The sequence below is a fragment of the Macrobrachium rosenbergii genome, chromosome 13 (genome assembly GCF_040412425.1).
Source record: "Macrobrachium rosenbergii isolate ZJJX-2024 chromosome 13, ASM4041242v1, whole genome shotgun sequence".
In the NCBI taxonomy this organism is placed as follows: Eukaryota; Metazoa; Arthropoda; class Malacostraca; order Decapoda; family Palaemonidae; genus Macrobrachium; species Macrobrachium rosenbergii.
The window spans coordinates 11379195-11399606 of record NC_089753.1 but is presented as its reverse complement, the minus strand read 5'-3'; the positions used below and the strand labels follow the sequence as shown (position 1 = coordinate 11399606).

Sequence of the window (20412 nt, the reverse complement as noted above, 5' to 3'; positions counted from 1 at the left end):
AATAGTATACAATTGGAAGGTTCTTTTTTTGGCTAGCTTCAACTCTTCATTTTCCTATCTGAACAAACTAAGACAATATACTACTATTCAGCTTCAAATTGACACCAAAGCCCTCACTATACCATGAAAAATGACATTTTTATAATAAAAAAAAGTTTTATATATACTTACCAAGTAATTACATAGCTATAGTTTCTATTTACAGGCGGCTAGAATTTTGAAACTCGCTATATCGCTATATTTGTTTTGGCTAGGCGGGTGCCCCGCCCACTTTCGGGGTAAGAGAGGAACCAGCTTAGCAAATGAGCTCAATATGTTTATGCCTTCCAACCATGCGAGGGGAGGAGGGAGGGCTTTGATCATGTAATTACTTGGTAAGTATATATAAAACTTTATTTTGTTATAAAAATGTCATTTCTATATCACTACTTACCAAGTAATTACACACTGAATCCCACATTATAGGATGTGGGATGCATGGTTTATCTATCCTAATATATCAAAATTAGCAATGAAAAGAAATAAAACATTGCTAGCATTAGTTAAAATGCTTGCTGGTACCTTACCTGTTGAGAGAGCTGCTATCGGAAAGTATTGCCTCTGGATGGCGCTCATCTCAACATATAGCAGCGTGGCAGTATAGCCAGGAGTAGCCTGCTACATAGCGGGATTCCTTTGTTGCAAAGGAGTGTCCGATTGCATACAAAGAATCATTAGTTTGTCCTGCCCTGGGAACAGTACCAGAAAAACACAACCAGAGAAAAATTAAAACATAACACAATTGCCTATAGCCAAACATCACAGCATACCATTACCCAACCATTGTGGATAAAGACTGGTGAGCACTCCAGTACCAAGTACCCCAGGCTCCCCTACGACTCAATACCATGAATTAAGGTGAAAAAATAGGAAGGATGAAGGAAGCTTCCTACACTCCTCCCAACACCATACCAGCAATTGAAATAGGAACCAAGGTACTGGAATTTTCATAGACAGTTTCAATGTCACGCAAATAATGAGTTGCAAAAAACTGATTTGCATTTCCAAAACGTTGTTTGTATGATAGAGGCAATAGACAAATTATGCCTAAAGGCCAGGGACGTGGCGACTGCCCTTACTTCATGCGCTTTGACTTTCACTATGGGCAACGTATCTTTGTCAATTTGTGAGTGCACTTCTAGAATTAAATCCTTAATGAAAAACGCCAAGGCATTTTTGGAAAGAGGGAGTGAAGGATCCTTAACTGAGCACCAAAGGTTGCTCGACGGCCCACGGATCTTTTCCGTTCTCAGTAAATAGTATCTTAACGCCCTTACAGGGCAAAGGGTTCTTTCTACTTCGTCCGGACCTAGGATATCTATTAAACTTTTTACCACGAATGAACGAGGCCAGGGGTTGGCAGGGGACTCAATCTTGGCTAAAAATCTTAAGGTAAATGAGCAGATTGCATTACCTTTACAGAAACCAACCTTTTCATCCAAAGTGTGAAGCTCACTCACTCTCTTGGCAGTCGCTAACACTACTAGGAACAGAGTTTTCCTAGTAAGGTCCCTTAAGGAGAGAGAATGTACAGGTTCAAAGCTTGGTTGCAACAGCCACTTCAGTACCATGTCTGAATTCCAGGATACTAGCCTATTTTCTTTTTGGTTGGTCGTATCAAACGACTTGATAAGATCAGAAAGGTCCTTATTAGAGGAGAAATCTAAGCCTCTATGTCTAAATACATAGCTCAACATTCTTTGTATCCTTTAATGGTTGAAGTGGAAAGGTTCCTGGTAGACTTAAATTATAGAAGGAAATTACCGATTTTCGCTATAGACGTCTTAGAAGACGAGATGTTGTTTCTCCTGCACCGGTCACAGAAGACTGTCCACTTGGCTTGGTAAACTTTGCTCGGGGAAAGTCATCTACGAGCAATAGCGTCCGCAACTGCCTTTGAAAATCCTTTTGCTCGCACAATCTGAAGACAGTTTGAATGCAATCAGAGCCGGAGTGGACAGTCCTTGATGGAACCTTCTGAAATGTGGTTGTCTGAGTAGACTGGGTTTTTGAGGTAATAGTCTTGGAAAATCTACAAGAAGCTCCAGCAAATCTGGGAACCATTCTCGGACTGGCCAGAATAGGGCTACTAACGTCATCCTTACATTCCAATGATTTCGGAACTTGTTTAACACTTCTCTCACCATCTTGAATGGAGGGAAAGGTGTAAAGATCCATGTTCGACCAATCCAGAAGCATCGCGTCTGTTGCCCAAGCTTGTGGATCTGGCGCTGGCGAACAATACAGGGGGAGATGATGATTTTTTGCGGTCGGAATGTTCCTAGAAACAGTCTTCCCCACAGCTTCCATAACTCTAAGGAAACTAGAGGATCTAGAGTCCACTCCGTGGGGAGGACTTGTCTTCGATGGTTGAGTTCGTCTGCCAAGACGTTGCATTTCCCTTGAATGAATCTGGTTAGGATCTGGGTTCGATTCTGATCCGCCCAAATGAGAAGGGCTCTTGATGCTTGGCAAAGGGAGAAAGAATGAGTTCCCCCTTGTTTTCTTATATAAGATAGAGCTGTGGTGTTGTCCAAATGGATGGACACTGTCTTCCTGGACACCTCCGATGCAAACGCTTGCAATCCCCAGTGAATTGCCATCAATTCCTTGACGTTGATGTGCCACTTCATCTGTTCTGAAGTCCACTGTCCTGGAATTTCTTTGTTTCCCAGGAGGGCTCCCCAACCTAGGTCTGACGCATCTGAATAAAACACTAGGTCGGGGTTCAGAGGGAGAAGTGACTTCCCTTGAGAGAGCTTGTCTCTTGAATTCCACCGGGCCAGATCTTTTTTTATTTCCTTAGTTATTGGAAATACGAAAGAATCTGGGTGTTTCTTCCTGTTCCAGTTGACTTGCAAGAAGAACTGTAGGTTTCTCATGTGAAGCCTTCCTAGGGACATGAACTGCTCCATGGATGAGAGAGTGATTTTCTGAAGGCAGGAGAATATCCTTTGGGGGAGGGAAAAACCCAAAAACTCTGAGGGTTTATCCTCATTCCCAAATAAGCTATCTCCTGAGAAGGAGTCAGTTGAGATTTTTGGAAATTCAACAAGAGGCCCAAATCCTTGGTGAGAAGAAGGGTCTCGTGAAGGTCCTCTGCACATTTTTCCTTCGACTGGGAGCGAATAAGCCAATCGTCGAGATACAACAAAATGTTGACTCCCACCAGATGTAACCATTTTGCCATTGGTGCAAGAACATGCGTTAATACCTGTGGGGCTGACGACAACCTGAAGCAAAGGGCTTTGAACTGGTACACCTTTCGTTGGAACACAAACCTTAAAAACTTCCTTGAATCCCGATGAATTGGTACATGGAAGTAGGCGTCTTTCATGTCTATCGAGATCATCCAATCTTCCACATGAATGGATGAAAGGACAGACTGGGACATCTCCACCTTGAATTTGGTTTTCTGTATCTGCAAGTTCAGGACGCTTACATCCAGGACTGGCCTCCAGCCCCCCGATGCTTTGGGACTACAAACAGTTGATTGTAGAACCCTGGAGATGAGGTGCCCTCGACTAGCTCGACTGCTTCTTTTACAAGGAGAGCTGTTACTTCTTGGGAGAGGGCTGAAAACTTCTAGGAGTTTTCTGAGTAAGTTGTCAATGAAACAGGCTTGTTACTCAAGGGGGGGTTTTTTCAGAAACGGGATCGAGTAGCCTTCTCTTAGAACTTGGACAATCCAACTCTCCGCTCCTCTTGCTTCCCAACGCTCCCAAAATTGTAGGAGTCCTGCCCTCACAGGTGTGCGGAGGACTAGATCCTCACTTACGTGCAGGTGGTTTGTAGGAGGACTTCTTGATAACTCTGGGGGTGAAACCAGCGTTTCCGCGAGGTCTGGGGAAGCATCTTTGCCTGTCTCTACCCCGAAAGGGCTGGGGTTGGACAGGAGAGACTGTCCTAAGGGGAAAAGCCAGAGACTCTCTAGGCCGTCTCGTTGATTGTGTGAGGAGGTCCTACGTAGACTTCTGTTGAAGATCAGTCGCAGTCTGTAGCACAGTCAACTGAGGGAAAAGGTGCTTCTTGTCCAGAGGCGGGAAAAGGAGTGCGGACTTCTGGGAGGGAGAAACTCCCTTTGTGGTATAAGAACACCAAAGCTCCCTTTTCTTAAGAATACCCATTGCAAAAAGGGAGGGTAACTCAAAAGAGCAGTCTCTAATACCCTTATCCAGGCAAGAGATGACTCCCACAAAATCCAAATAGAAGTCTTCTGAGATATGAGGGCACTCATTCAATTTACGAGCAAGAGCTCCTACTGCCCAGTCCAGAAAGCTGAGCACTTCCAAGACTTTGAACAAGTGCTTGATTAAATGGTCCAATTCCGAGGACGAGAACAAAATCTTGGCGGCACTGAACGCCAACCGTCTAGAGGAGTCCACTAAACCGGACAAGTGTCCCTTGGAGGAGGCAGGCGCTCCCATGGAAGGAGCCCTTCTGGTTGCATACAAAAGATATCTTCTCTGCGACAGCCTAGGAGGGCAAGAAAAGGAGGTTCTTCCCTGTTCCCTCTTGCTCAAGAGCCAGTTCTCCATTTCATGGAGCACCTTCTTAACTGAAGAGGACAGTACCATTTTGGGCAGTCTTGAAGGAGTTGGGTTATCCATTACGTACGTCGAAGCTGAAGATGCCGGAGCTGCAGGAGAGAAGTGATCCAGAAAAGTCACTAGTAAAATATTGAGTAAGGAGGCGTATGCCGATGGAGGGGAAACAGGGTCCGCTACTTCTTCTTCCTCTGAAGAGATTGGTGACAGATCCGCAGCGGGCTGGGGTACCGATGGGGCTTTCTGAATTATGCCCAGGATATTGTCCAAAACAGAAGGCGCAACTATTGTCGCTGGAGCAGGTAGATCCAAAAAAGACACTGGTGTTGCTGAGGAAATGGATGAAATCAGGCGCTTGGAAGCGGAATTAGTCTTGGGCTCCAAAGGAGCATCTTGCTGCAAGAGGGGAACGGGCACCAATGGGTGCTTGGAGGCCGGTGGGCACTCGGGAGCCGATGGGCGCTCGGATGCCAATGGGCACTCATGAGCCAAAGAGTGCTCAGTAACGAGGCACTCAGGAGACGATGGACGTGCAACAGATGAATGGTGCTCGGTGGGAGCCACATCAGAAGAAGCGCCATGCACCACTGGAGAAGGAAGTTCTGGCGCCACTGGGCACCTTGGCACTGCAGATGACTTCTCCGCCAACGAAGATTCAGGAAAAGCAGCATATACAAGCGCTGGAGAGTGTTCCAACATCACAACCTGTCTTGGCAAGTCCTCCAAGGCAAAAGATGCGCACTTAGAAGAACACGAAGTTCTCGATGCCAAAGAGCGCTTCTGAGAAGTAATGAGCTTAGAAGCAAGAACTTGTCCCGCTAACACTGGCTGATCCTGGGAGAAACGTTCTGGACTGTCCCATAAGCTAGAGGAAGGAAGACATTCTGGAGAAGCCTCTTTAGCCTTCTCAATTGGAATGGCAGAAGGTTGAGAAGTACCCGCGGTGCATCTCTTCAGAGGACAAGATTCGCCTTGCCACTGGCACCTAGGACTGGAGTCACTGCTGGAAATACTAGAGGACAGACAATCCACTTCCATAGAGACACCTTTCCAGTGGCACTCTGTCATAACCTGGGAATCTGCAACAGGTATGACTGAGGGGGCGACTTCCTGTGGGCAGACCCCACTGACCTTTGGGTTGCCAGTTTGGCTCCTCCCAGGTTTAGGGGAGTTTGCCAGGGACCTTGGCCCAGGAGAATCGGCGGGACAGACTGCACCTCCTCCACTAACACTTCACTATCACCTTTCACATTCACTTTGTCCATTAGGACTTTAACAGAAGCACCAATTTTCTCCATCGCAATGGTAATCCAAACTGAGGTTGAGGTTGGAGTTGGGAGTAAGGGAGCCAGGGTGCGGAGTAACTGGTACGGATTGAGACATGGGATCAGGTGGAACAAAGGAAAAAGAATCAGAATTATCAGACAAAGATTTTGCCGACACCTGACTAGCTAAAGTCTTCTTACTACTATCCCTAGCTGATGCTTTTCTCTTTTTATCTCTGTTTAATCTCATCAAATGACTATTCTTCCACATTTTGGGATCCCAAGAGACACTCATTACAGGTCAATTCAGAGGAACATATTTGACCCTTGCAAGAAGAAGATAGTATGAGGGTCATAACAGTTTTTAATCAGTCTCGTATTGCAGCCTTTACTTCAGTACCTAACACTCTGAGAGCCCAAGTTGGACATGCTGACAAGTCGAGTCAAAGGAAGTCCAAATAATTGTCAAATTTGGTAATATTAGTCTTCAAAGAAAACCTGACACTAATTGTGCCGAAAAGGCTACCATTAAGCGAATACTTCACCAGTGATCCAAGATCAACAGAGAAGAGAAATTTCAAAATACTGCCGCTGCCAATCACTGTAACCACAGTCATCAGCTGGCAGAAACATATTAAACTTGTTTGCTAAGCTGGTTCCTCTCTTAACCCGAAAGTGGGCAGGGTCACTCGCCTTGCCAAAACAAAAGTAGCGCTACCGTGAATTTCAAAATTCTAGCTGCTTGTAAATAGAAACTATAGCTATGTAATTACTTGGTAAGTAGCGTATATAAAAGTCCTTTTACAGAGAGTGATCATAGAAAAATATCACTAAGCACTTAAGCAGCCCACAAAAATCAATTTATCACATCCAACAATCTATCATGTTAACAGTTATGAACATTGTAAAACTAATGATTGCCACGCCATCTAAAGGTCATAGCACAAAGGTATGGATTGTTCACAACCACATTATCTAAATTTGGAAAAATTCAAAACTATCACAGATGAAATAAATAAGGTATTTAATGGTGGGTGGGGTCAGCTTCTATCTCACTTCCATGTGCAGCAGTCTTCTGATGGTGGAACAGAAACAAAAGTTATTAAGAGTAATTTTTAAAAACTTCAAGGCTGTTTACATTTGAACTTTATGACCTGGTGGGGTGGGAGGGGACAAGGAGCAAAGAATGACCAAGCTTACAATACTACTTTATGTGGTGAAGGCTACGGAGCTGTTGAGGTTTTATACAGTGTGTGTTTTGCTATCAGTACTTTTTTTGCTATTAGTACTATTAATGCCAGGAAAACAATAGCACACTGATGTGGAGTGCTTATCACAAAAAAAGGCCATTTGTATTACATATAGTTTCCACTTTAACCACACAGCAGGCCTTAAAATAAAAGGAACTGGGTTTTATATCAATTTGTATTTTGGGATCATAAAATTATCCAATGAAAAAGGTTGACAATCTAGATATGATTTTTGTATTTTTGATCTGGTCATAAATTTAGCTTTGGTCACTATCAGCATCTTTAGGCATTGGCATATTTCTACATTTGCAATCGTTATATCACTTATGGAATATAAAAGTTTCATTTATGCTTTGCTTATAATGATCAATGGTGTAGCATTTTGATAATGACATTTTAGTTACTTTACAAATTAAAACCAACCAAATAGCCTACAACATTTGGAAATACTGTAAATAAAATGCTAAAGGAACTACAGATAGAAGCCATTAACATGACCAAAATTTTTTGTGTGCACAACAGAAGCTTTTTGAAATTTGCTGCTCTTCATCATTTTCTTCACTCTTCTCTTAACAGAGCTATACTGAGATAAAAATATTATTTACATACTGTGTTAATTTTCACAGGCTCCCACTCTTTTTTGGTTACGCATATTCTATAAATGCAATTAAGCTTCTAATAATTTTCAAGTCACATACTTGAAGAGCATTCTCTTGCAGATCCTTGTTGTGCAGCAGTCTTAACATATGACAAATTTTGTGTGCCAATAAATGCAAAGCTCGACTGGCTCAACAGTTCAGAGGGAAGACCTAACCACCAGATAGGCTGTGTGATAATTTTATTTTACTTAATGCTCAATGAGTGAAAGTTGGACGAGATATAGAGTTCATCATGGACATCTCAAGTTTTTTCATGATAATTTCAAACCAAAAGTGTCTGCAGATCTCAAAGATTTTATGATCTACAATTAACAAGTTTTCTTAGAAAATCTGAAGTTTTGATATTCCTTGCTAAGCACAATAATTTAATCCTGAGATTGTTCCGATGCATTATATGCAAACAAACCTCTGGAGAGGTGCACTAAAAACCATAATACAGGGCATTATGTTTATCAAACAACAATACCAAATACTTTGGTTTTCTGAAAGACTGACCAACTAATCTGAAAATAAATCATCTAGTGGCCCAGTAAAATTCTTCTAAACACTTTTATATGCATTTACTCATAATAAATTTTATACAACTAATGATAAAATTCACAAAGTAAAAAAATCTTGCTTCATGGGTCTTTTGGCCTGTTCGCAGGTCATGGTTGATTATTTTTATCCTTTTCAGAATTCATATAATTTTTATTGTTTCATCTTACTTTCTTGTTTTTGCCTGTGCAATGATATTTATAATTAAATCCTCCAGCTTAAGTTAGCCATCTCAGCTGGCTAGGAGGCTTTTGCTACTTTTTCAAGGAAGTTTCTGAGGACTTCTATTTATATGTATTTTTAAATAATTTTTCTTTCAGTATGCCACATCACTTACATTAAATATACATATCAGACTAATGTAAATTATAAATCTATTGTGAAATAAGCTATTTTTCTTTCTTATGATGTTGTATTCCAGTAGCGAATAGGTCTCCGTTTACAAACCAGCATTGAACTGTTAGCTAGTTAAGACCTTCACTCATTGAGTGTGTATTTTTTGTAAGGTTAAGGATAATTAAGGTTCAATTTCAGAGAAAGTGTTTGTTCTTCCTGTTATTTGTTGCACTAGGTGTTCATGAAATAATCCAATCCTTGTTAAACTGACTGTATTTTGCCCTATAATATACTGTATTAGTAAATTACTGTGCTCATTTATTGTACTATGCTGTACTGTTTTGGTACTGGCTGTCTGTACTTTTACTACAGCTTACATTGCAACTTGTTTCTGAGCTGGTTTCTTCCCTCAATACTTATTTTTGGGTATTTTTAAAATTTTTTAATTTAAGAGATATTCGCTGTAGGTTTATATTTGCACCTTGTATTTTGTGAATATGTTTTTTGCTTCATGTAAGCTTAAGATAATACAGGAAAGGTGAACTTCTTCCTTGGTAGCAGTGTCATGTGTCATCTATGTAGCACTTGTCAGGATCATGCATGTACCCTGAACTGATTTGGTTTGTTTACTAAGACCAATGTCTAACCCAGCAAAATGATCTTATCAGGGGACATTACAAGACACATAGGAACAGATCTGCTTAAGAGTTTTTGATGGCAGTTTCCAGACCTCAACAGTACCTTCACTGCAGCCCAATTCTTTGGAATCTGTTGAAATTTTTTTTTCTTCTGACAATACTCTGGCCACTCTCCCTGGAGCACCTCCCATGTTCACTGGTGCCTCTTCCCCATCAAGTAACACCCCAGCTTGCTCACATCTAGCTCCTGTGACAGATTCATTTGTTGGGAGGAATGTAAGGATCAACTAAAGCATTGCTTCATTGCTGATATTCCATTGCTAAAGACAAGTGTAATCTTCACTTCCATGAAGCATACATTTGCTGTTTCCCAAGGGACCAACTCTAATGACCAGATCAGTGTTTCCTGCCTTGCCCTCAAGTAGTCTACTGCCCTTGAAAATGTATCTCAAGCTTCCAAGCATGCAGGTTCCTGCTCTAACCTCAAACCTGCCTCAAGCTCCCCACACAATTCAGATTCCAGAATAACAACTATTTTTAGAAGAGGCATCAGCTGAATAAGCAACCACAACTGGAATCTTCCAAAAGAAAGCCAATGCCCTGATGATGTCAGACAATAAGAGCCATGCCAGAAATATATACCTCAAGCATGAGGGAAGACACACTAGCAGCAAGGGCAGTGACATTGGTACATGCATTCCTACGGAGTCTTTGCATGACTATGGACATGAACCACAGGCAAACCAGAAGCACAGTAAGCCCTCAATCAGCCACTTGCTTTCTGACAGGGCTACAGCTTGGACCAGGATCTTCCAATCAACATACTGTCACCTCCCTAAACTCACAGCAAAGATGCTTTCTGCAAGAGCTTTGAATCTCCAGAGGTATTAGGAAAGATTCTTTTACTCCAGGCTGGAGAGCCTTGGCTCACACATTGCAAATGAATAGTAGGCAGGGCACTTCAGCCAAGAGAGAGCCAAAGTGGCCAGACTTTCTAAAGGGGTTCTCCCTAATTTTGAAGTCTTGTCAAGCATTCCCAGAACCTCTAAATTAATCCTGTATCTTGGGTTTTGCTTCTTCAATATGAGTTTGGGGTCAGTGAACTTCGCACACTCACTGACAAGGTGCCTCTACCATGAATGAATTGTTGAGTCACTTTTTCTTCATAGAAGGTTAAGCATTAATGTTAAATGTGAATGGAAAAAAAAAAGTTGAGAGGGATCAGAGTACAGTACCGAATTTTCAGATTGATTTTGTCATGTAAACAGAATAGATGATGACAGGTTGGTAAAGCACGTATATAATTCACAATTCACTTGTGCTACGAAGAAGGGAGGAACAACCCAGAAATTGTTAGCTAGATGAGGTGAAAGGTTTTGGAAAGGAAAGGCCTTAACATCCACAAAATTTTAGAATGTATACTAGAGGTGAGAGCCACAGTATGTATGATGGTTCACATGCTGCTTATGAGTGACTGTTGTAGTTGTACAATATAAATCAGTTAATGTAGTGTAAGTTTAACTGCACAGGGGACTCATCCATGATTCCGGAATTAAAAAACAGTGACTTTATATTGTTTTTTCTTTGGAGCCACTTGGTACATTATGATCCAGCCTAACTTTTAAAAATATATATTTACATAATATATCTTACGTTTTTATTTTCTTAATATTTAAGTAATTCTAAAACAATTTCTTTCTCTTCCATAAATGTGTTTGCTCCTACAGGAATGCAAACCACTGCCTACTATGCAGTATTCCTCAGGGAAGTTGGAATCTGTTGTTAATACTGGGTAACAATGTTGTTAAATGGGGGTGGGTGGAGTGTGGGGGGAAGTTGTGGCTCATCTGCTATCACCAAGCACATTTTCTTCAAAAGTCATTGAGTGAGGGCATCTCACTGTGCTGCTGCCGACTGCTAAATTGTACCTTTTTATACTGCTTTCTGGGCAATAAAAACTGATAGCTCTACTGCTCCTAACCCCCAACTCCCTGGTTTAAAAAGAGACAGTAGACAGAAGCTGGAAGACTGGATGCTCAAGAGTGGAAAAATTTGGCAGTGTCAAAATGGGAGTATTGTATTTCTTCTTGATGACACTGGAAAATGCTTTTCAGACTTCCTCCTCTTTTTCCCAAATCTTTTCCATTATAAAGGGGACCATCCTGCACACTCCTCTAAGGGTACAGCCACACTGCAAGTGGCGAGCAGCATGACTTGCCACTAATTATGAAAATCATTATTATGTGGGTAGCCACACTCGAGGAGCGGGGAGATTTGACACTTTGCTAAACCTTGCTGTTCGTTGCACACGATGCAATATATTTCAAAACAAGTAAAAAATGCACCTAAGTTTCTTCGCCGCAACTCAAGTTTTCTGTACAGCATATAATGCTGTATGAAACTCTCAATGTGCTTGCAGTATGAAACTCTCACCACGACTGGGAAGTGCTCAGTTGGTCCCCAAATGTGAACAAGTGAAGATTAGTTGGCAGCTGGCACCTCTAGCGGTGCCAGATGCACAATCCATATCTAACTTTAACCTTAAATAAAATAAAAAACTACTGAGGCTAGAGGGCTGCAATTTTGTATGTTTGACCGGAGGGTGGATGATCAACATACCAATTTGCAGCCCTCTAGCTTTACAGATCTGAGTGCGGACAGAAAAAGTGTATACGGGCAGACAAAGCCATCTCAATAGTTTTCTTTTACAGAAAACTAAAAATGCAGAGTTCCAAGCATCTTCCTTTTGAAGAAATGGGTTCTTTGAAGGTTGTTGCAGGTTTACACAGCTTCTTATCAAGTTTGCTGTGCAAAACAAACTATCCTCGGCTCGTACGCAAATACTGACAAAATTTATCATTGTACATTCGAGGTATAAAAGCACAGTATTGATGGGTATCCAAAGACATGGAGGTCATGCAGCAACCTTGCACTCATTCAAGTCCTTCACACCTTTGCTGTTCAATCTCTTTAAACACAAGCATCTCACAAGCACAACTATGTATACAGAAGAAGACAGAAATAATTTTTAACTTGGCAGTTGGCGAGAGCACAGAAAGACTTCCTCACCTGATGGTTGCCAAAAAAAAAGTGCTCAATGACAGCAGGCTAGTGGGAATTCCCCCCATCTGATGACAGTTAACTACCTAGTTCCCAAGTTTCAATGACCAATTTCGGCTGGCACCAAGGAACAAGTACAACACAACGGTAGACATAAAAACATTTGAGCATAATTATGAAGTGAAGATGTTGTAAAACAAATGGCAAATCATCATAGTTTACACTTCTATTATTTATTTTTTGCAAATATTTTATGGAAAATTTAGTTTTTTAGTTATCTATTTCCAATTTGTCATTTGGATTTTTTTTAACATCATTTATTACATTTGACCTGCTTAAAAATTTTATTTAATAACTGGATAAACTGGAAATAGTGACTAAAATTTCTTTGAAAGGCTTATTTCTAATAATGGGTATTACAGTACTGGTTAAAAGTTGACCTGCATTCAAGGACTGTGTGGGTCATTCATCAAATGCCATGGGTCAGATAAGAGAGGCCAATTTGAAGATGGGACATTATTATTTCAAAGTAGGGTCCTTTTTGGAATAAATACCACAATCCAACAGTTAGTGCAATCTGTTTTACCTTTGTCAAATTTATCGACTTAAAAATTCTGTAAACTCTCATTGGGAATGGTGATGAATGATTGATTACAAATATCTCTAACTAAAAAGTATTATTTCAAAATGGGGTCCTTTTTGGAATAAATACCACAAACTAACAGTTGGTGCAATTTGTTTTACTAGTCAAATTTATCGACTTAAAAACTCTATAAACTCTAACTGGGAATGGTGATGAATGATTGCTTACAAAAATCTCTAAAAAACTCTTTAGTTGGTAGGTCACTTCAAATGGTTATTAAACCCAATGTAGAGAGGAAATAGGTTCATCATTGTCAACTTGCTTGTATTTGCTCGCAGAGGACTTGAATATTCCAGTGCAGATACTAAGTTCTTCATTGTGAATTGGATCTAACCTTTTTAATGCATAGTCTATGCATTAAAAGGTCTGAAGCTGAGCCATAAAAGGTCTGAAGCTGAGTCATAAATTTAGTTTCCATGGTCAATTGTGAATAATTTAATGTATTTCTGCTTTTGGCTTTTATGCATGCATTGTGCTTCCAGTTCAAGTGTTTATCAAATATTAACTGTAATCTGATTTCAGGTAAAACCATTCAGATTTAAAATTACACTAAGCCCTACCACAATAAATAACTTCACACAGGCCCAATCAGGACAAATGTCAGTGAGGAAACAGTGTGTGTATGGAACCCACAGATATACAGAAATCTCATGGGGCTAATGTGCTTTACGAAAAACAGGTAATGTAACTTTAAATTCCAGAGACCCACCCAAAAAATTAATAATCATCTAATTCCTTATGTAAAACTGCAGAAAATTTAAAGATTCTATTATAGGTGGTCATTCCCTAGGTCTGATTAGACTTTCCTAACAAGACTGATGGAACATCATCTGTCCATGGGTACGCTTCGATACATTCTTATGAATGGAATTATAACCTGAACTGCAACAGGTTCAGTATTAACAATGACTTCCAGATAACTCAAAGACCAAGGTAGATTTTGTAATAATTTCTACATCTCTAGTAAAATCACTGTAAACACTTGTCTAAAAATGTGTATAGTAACCAACCACTGAAAAACAGTTTTCTATGGTTGGTGAAGGCTGCAATATATGATATACAGAAAATACTGCAAATTACATTTCTCTTGTGGGCACACAAATGTTCAGTTCAGTGCAGTATATGGTTGCATATATGCCAATGAGTTTGCAAAGGGTATGTCTTTAACTCTGTGAACAGAAATATTGGGATTAAGAGCAAATATATGGACTTTTATGTTCACAAAATTAATCAGATTTTTCATGATACAAATTATGCAAGTTTCACGATGAGTGCAACTGATTGCTTGCACAAGATTTGGTTGCCATGCCTACCCTGAAGCTGGTGTAATCTTGGTAGAGACCAGTTTGGTATGGCAAGGCCCATCCAGTTTGGTGCCAGCAAAGAGGAGATCTTTAAAACCAATTCATTTCTACTAAAGCCACTGCCATTCCAAACATAGGGTCAAAAGGAATAAACACTACAGAGGGTCTATACAAGCCTAAAGCTAAGGGTTATCAGAAATAAAGAAAAAACAATAATCAAGAGCACAGGTCAGGTCTTTTCATATTTTTTCTTAATACATTTCCTTGTTTCAGATGTTCTGTAAAATCTTACTTTAAAAGCTGCATTGAGTTAAAAGCTTATATGCTGCTGGCAAGCATTTATATTCTAATCCTTTTACTTGAGTGTACTAGACCTGGAGACCTAATTAGCAGTAAATAGGTACACCTACAAATGAAAAAGCCTGTTTCTGATGATCTGACCTACTTGCAGATGAGAATGAACAGCAATTCCTACCACTGAACAAGTTCAAGATGAAAGTTAAAATGAAAAAAAAGTTAGGATGGGAGCAATCAGGATAAGCATGACACCAAACCAAACTATGAGGCCTTACCACTGGCATACCAAGAAAACAACAATCAATTCTTCAGGGACAGACATTTATTATTAACGTGATTTACAGAAATGTACATCTATTTACAATTAGAGCATCACAGTCTTTCACTTCCTTTCTATTATATAGAAGAGGTCCATTGTGGGAATAAAATATTACAATACAACACTACCGTCACAGTACAAGTTGTAAATTTACCTTACATAAAATAGAAAAATAAATAATGTAAAAAATTTAAGGAACAGATACACGCTCACATCCCACCCCCATTCTGAACAGTTATTTGTGTAGGACCATTTGATAGGGTCCCTCTAACCTCCTCAAGAACATTTCTGTCGTCATCTTGGCCTTCTACCCCTTCTATTGTATTAGAGTCTCCAGAATCCCCAACCACATCAACATCAATATCATCAACATCCCTTGTTGTTTCCCCTTCAACCTCTCCATTCACAGCCGGAACCATTTCATTGGAAAACTCGTCTCTCAACAATGGAGAGTCTATCCTATCAGTTGGAATGCTGACACCCTGATCCTTTAAATTTTCAATATGCTTTCGACTAAAGGGCATTGGTTTCTCTCCAGGTAATACAGGATTGACATCTAAAGTCCACAGATTAATCTTAACATGTCCCCTGGAACGGGTTCGAGGACTATCCTCAGAAACTGTGCTAAATAAAACTTTTGGTGTGGGTGATTTTGAAGTGGAATGACCTGGAGTGTCACTACTATTACATGATGCACTGGCACCACTATTGTACCTCACCTTCTTGTGGCTCCTATATGTCTCATCATTAAGCTCATCATCCTCCTCTTCATCATCACTTACTTCATCTAGGTCCTCTTCAACAGGAGAATCTTCTTCTGTTAAAGTATCACATTCAGTATCACTTTTAGAGGTTGTTTCATCTTCTGAAGAACTAACTTTACGAGGTCGACCTACCCTACTACCTTTAGAACCAGACTTGGCTACCTGACCTTTAGATTTCCCTTTCTTTTTTTTAGTATTAACCTGATTGTGAGCATCTGCAGATGCGTAAGTAAGAAGATCCTCATCAGAACTCTGTGCCAGGCGCTCTTCCTCCTCTTTCAATGCCTGAAGACGACCAAGTTCCCACTCCTTCTTCTGCTGTTCAATCTCTGCTGACATCCTTTCTGCTTCTGCTTGATAATCTTCTCGTGACTCCAGGAACTTCAGAGCATACAGCTCAATTGGAGTCAACTGTTTAAAAATAAAAAAAGTCAAGACATGAGATTCTTAAACTAAGATTCTACACCTTTCCTAAAATACAACCTAATACCTGTAAGTTCAGTACAAAAGACCCAAAATTTCAAACCTATTACTAAGCTCAAGTATATAAATCATAAGGGTATATATATTTGATGTTAACTAGTTCTCTATAAAATTAAAATTATGACATAAATAATATAAAGCAAAGAAAAATGATTATACAGAATTATAAGAACATGTACATGATGAAGACTTCTGAATGTATGAAGACAAGAGTATTACAATACTGTCAACATTTTTCCAATATATGAATATTGTTATACATGGACAAAAACACATAAGGTCAACAAATATGCCATGAATTATTAACTTCATCAACGTCAAAGCATTACTTTATTTTGTTTTTGCCTTCCAGGTTGATGTTGTCACTCACACCAAAGAGAACCCCATGAAAACAATTTTCCTTTGTTTTAAGGCACAATCTATCATCAATATTTTCATTATTATTCAGAAAATAAACCCCTATTAATATGGAACAAGGGTGTTCATTTGAAAAAAGTTACAGAAGATAATAGGAAATTCAGAAGACACCAGTTACTATAAAAAAAGATAAATGAATAAATAAGTAGATAAAACATAAATAACTTGTAAAATACAAGGTGAATTGTTGTAGGGTAGTAATGCATTTCATCTTCACTTGAACTTTTGAGGTTCTACCTGCACAACATCCTCACTCCTTTCCATATGAAGTCTACTCCTTCATTGTTATTTTTTACTGTTTTCTGTTACTGCAGTTATAGAATTCCTTCAGTATCTATTTTTGTTCAATATATTTTGTAGATATTATGCAATTTAACTTGTCAGTTTCACAAGAAATTGTTACTATCTGTTCTGTTACCTCTTCTCAGGATTATTTACTGCAGTGGTTCTTTCTACATTTTACCGAAACTTAAGAAAAAGACAGTTTAGCAATAGAAGTAGCGTAAGCAGTAGAGTTAAATTACTATCACTGACCTGCTTCATCAACATAGCCACTTCCTGTTCTGCTTTACTCAATTCTTGCCCTCCTTCACGATCATCTTCATTAAGAGGAAGGGTCTCATCAAATTCTGCTAACTCTGCAGCTGCTTCTGCCTTGGCTATTTTGGCAGCCTGTACATCAGTCTCATCTTCTGCTGCTGCCAGAGCACTTTCAAATGCTCCTACAACTCTTTCTCCTTCAGGTGGCTGTGCTTCTTTACCCTAAAAATAAAAGGCAAGAATTAAAAGTTATCAAGAACTTAAAAACATTTTCCACAAAAACAGCAATGTTTTCACAGCTTAAATCCCTAACCATAATTAAATGATACTTACCTCTTCTAGCCCTGGCTTTTTTTCTAAGACTTCAGACATCCTCTTAGCAGCATCATTTTCAGCAACATTTACATCAAACAGATCTTGAATAGTCGACTGAAACAAAAATAAAAATGCATCAGACCTCGAAAGTATTTTAGAACTGAATTTCAAATAGTCATAAATCCTTATTCCAATTTTTTAAATCGGTGACGACACATATTTACATAAAATTTACCAAAATTATTTCAGGGAAACTGAAGAGTTAAGAGTTTTAATACAGAGGTGACAAGAATGAAGGTTGTTAGATCAAGCAGACTGACGATTTTGAGATACAGTGGAAAGAAGTCCATGTTGGAAGTCAAAAACATTACTGGTGCAATGAAATGCGTTAATGACCTTTTACTCTGAATGGCAGCCAAAACAAGGAACTGTGAAGGGGAGAAATTTTTATTCTAAAAAAAATTGTTTTCTATTTCCATAACAGCAGCTGTTGACTAGATATTTTTTGTTTAACTTTAAATGAAGTACTGTTATCACAAACTCAATAATCATAAAGTATCCTTCACCTGTGCAGGTCAGTTGAAGGGTACTTCATGTGTTGTAATGATTCCACAGCACATGCTTAGCCAGCTACCTTATTACTTGAGATACTTATCAATGATCCTACTTCTACTAGAACCTTCTGATAGGTGCACCTGGATGTATCCAGCACAGTTAAAAGGTTGTTTTTCAACTCTGCTTCTCACACTATTCTTCATCATCAGACTATATACCTAAATAAATGCAAACATTTACCCATGTGCAAAGAGTTGACATAATCCAGTATACTTCAGAAACCTTAGTGATTTTAACTGAGCTAAATTTCAAGCAACTACTCCATAATTGCAGTTTACATTACAAGCCCCAAACAATCAAACACACAATGCTTGAGAAAGTCAGTCGTGGTGGTCAGTAACATTTCCCTCAATAATGATCAAGAATTATGCATAAGTTTACTTTTTACCTTCTTTTAACATGTTTTTTTCCCATTTTTGTATGGGGTCCCATTGGCATAATAAAATTGTCACTTTTTACCTATACAAGCAAAAATATGAGAGTATTTTCTCTCATGTAAAAAGCATTACAAATTACAAGAAAGCTTTAAGTATGTAGCCAGAATGGTATGGGAATCAAAGTAACACACTATTTGGATTTAACCCTAAGAAGAACACATTGAAATCATTTGTAGTACAATTTTCATATCCTTTATTTTTTTTGTTTCCAATACTATTGAGGACCCATATAGAGCATGCATATTTTTGAAAGATGTTAAAACCTGTGATATAAGTTCAAACTAATTTCTAAAACAAAATAAAAGGATTTTTGTTTTGTTAAACTAAGACTTCTCCATTTACATCTAATACTACTGAGGTTATTTATCCCAATTTCGTCATTTTACCCATGTTTGCAAGGAAGTGCACAACTTCACCATATTTCACTGCCAGCTACTGGTTGATAAAATTCTCTGAACTGAATGATTATGAAATTTACGTCTTGAAGACCAAGTGCCGGAACTGATTTCCTCCTTTGCACATACAGAAAATTCATTAACAAATTTTATATATATAAAAAAAAATTTTTATAAGAAACTAAACTTTTCCATACAACTAATGTTTTACAGTTTCATGATGTAACTGTTTGTTAACCCTTAAATGCCTATTGGACGTATCATACGTCGACTAAAATTGTCTGTTGGGTGCCGAGTGGACGTACCGTACGTCGACTACAAAAAATTTCAACCTTCGGTCAATTTTTGATTCGACCGAAATGGTCGAAAAATGCAATTGTAAGCTAAAACTCTTACATTCTAGTAATATTCAATCATGTACCTTCATTTTGCATCAAATTGGAAGTCTCTAGCACAATATTTCGATTTATGGTGAATTTTTGAAAAAAACTTTTTTCTTACGCACGGGCGGTAACTCAGCCAAAAATTTCAGAAATTCTTTCGTCATTTTGTCGTAATTTTTGCACTGCTCTATATTAGCCGTTACATAAAGTTTTATATATGAAAATGTGCTCAATTTCATGTACAATACAGCAAAATACAACCCATGGTTGTAGCTTTTATCAGTTTGGAAATATTTTCATATAAACCATGATAACTACCAAAATTTCAACCTTCGGTCAACTTTGACTCGACCCGAAATGGTCAAAAACGCAATTGTAAGCTAAAACTCTTACATTCTAGTAATATTCAATCATTTACCTTCATTTTGCAACCAATTGGAAGTCTCTAGCACAATATTTCGATTTATGGTGAATTTTTGAAAAAAGAAAAAAACTTTTTCCTTACGTCCGCGCCAGAAATTCTTTCGTCACGTTGTCGTAATGTTTGCACTGTTTTATATTAGTCGTTACATAAAGTTTTATATATAGAAATGTGTGCAATTTCATGTAGAATACAACAGAAAATAACTCATGGTTGTAGCTTTTTTCAGCTTTGAAATATTTTCATATAAATCATGATAACTGCCAAAATTTCAAGCTTCGGTCAACTTTAACTCGACTGAAATGGTAAAAAAACGCAATTATATGCTAAAACTCTTACATTCTCGTAATATTCAATCATGTACCTTCATTTTGCAACAAACTGGAAGTCTCTAGCACAATATTTCGATTTATGGTGAATTTCTGAAAAAAAAAAAAAAAAAAAAAAAAAAAAAAAAAAAAAAATTTTTTCCTTACGTCTGCGCGCTGGTAACTCGCCGAACATCTCAGAAATTCTTTCGTCATGTTGTCGTAATGTTTGCATCGTTTACATTAGTCGTTACATAAAGTTTTATATATGAAAATGTGCTCAATTTCATGTAGAATACAACAGAAAATAGCTCATGGTTGTAGCTTTTATCAGTTTTGAAATATTTTCACATAAATCACGATAACTGCCAAAATTTCAACCTTCGGTCAACTCTTGACTCGACGAAATGGTAAAAAATGCAATTGTAAGCTAAAACTCT

General features: G+C 38.6%; 1 protein-coding gene across 12 annotated transcripts in view; it reads right to left on the bottom strand.

Annotated features, from left to right (window-relative positions):
- Nucleotides 1-20412, bottom strand: part of dom (domino) — a 190307-nt gene that overhangs the window by 52253 nt on the left and 117642 nt on the right. For all 12 annotated transcript variants that reach the window (XM_067114216.1, XM_067114220.1, XM_067114224.1 and 9 more), the window contains 3 exons: nt 17432-17527; nt 17093-17320; nt 15860-16069 (listed from right to left, as the gene is read on the bottom strand). In XM_067114216.1, coding sequence (XP_066970317.1) covers nt 15860-16069; nt 17093-17320; nt 17432-17527 — 534 coding nt within the window. The remainder of the gene's footprint in view (nt 1-15859; nt 16070-17092; nt 17321-17431; nt 17528-20412) is intronic.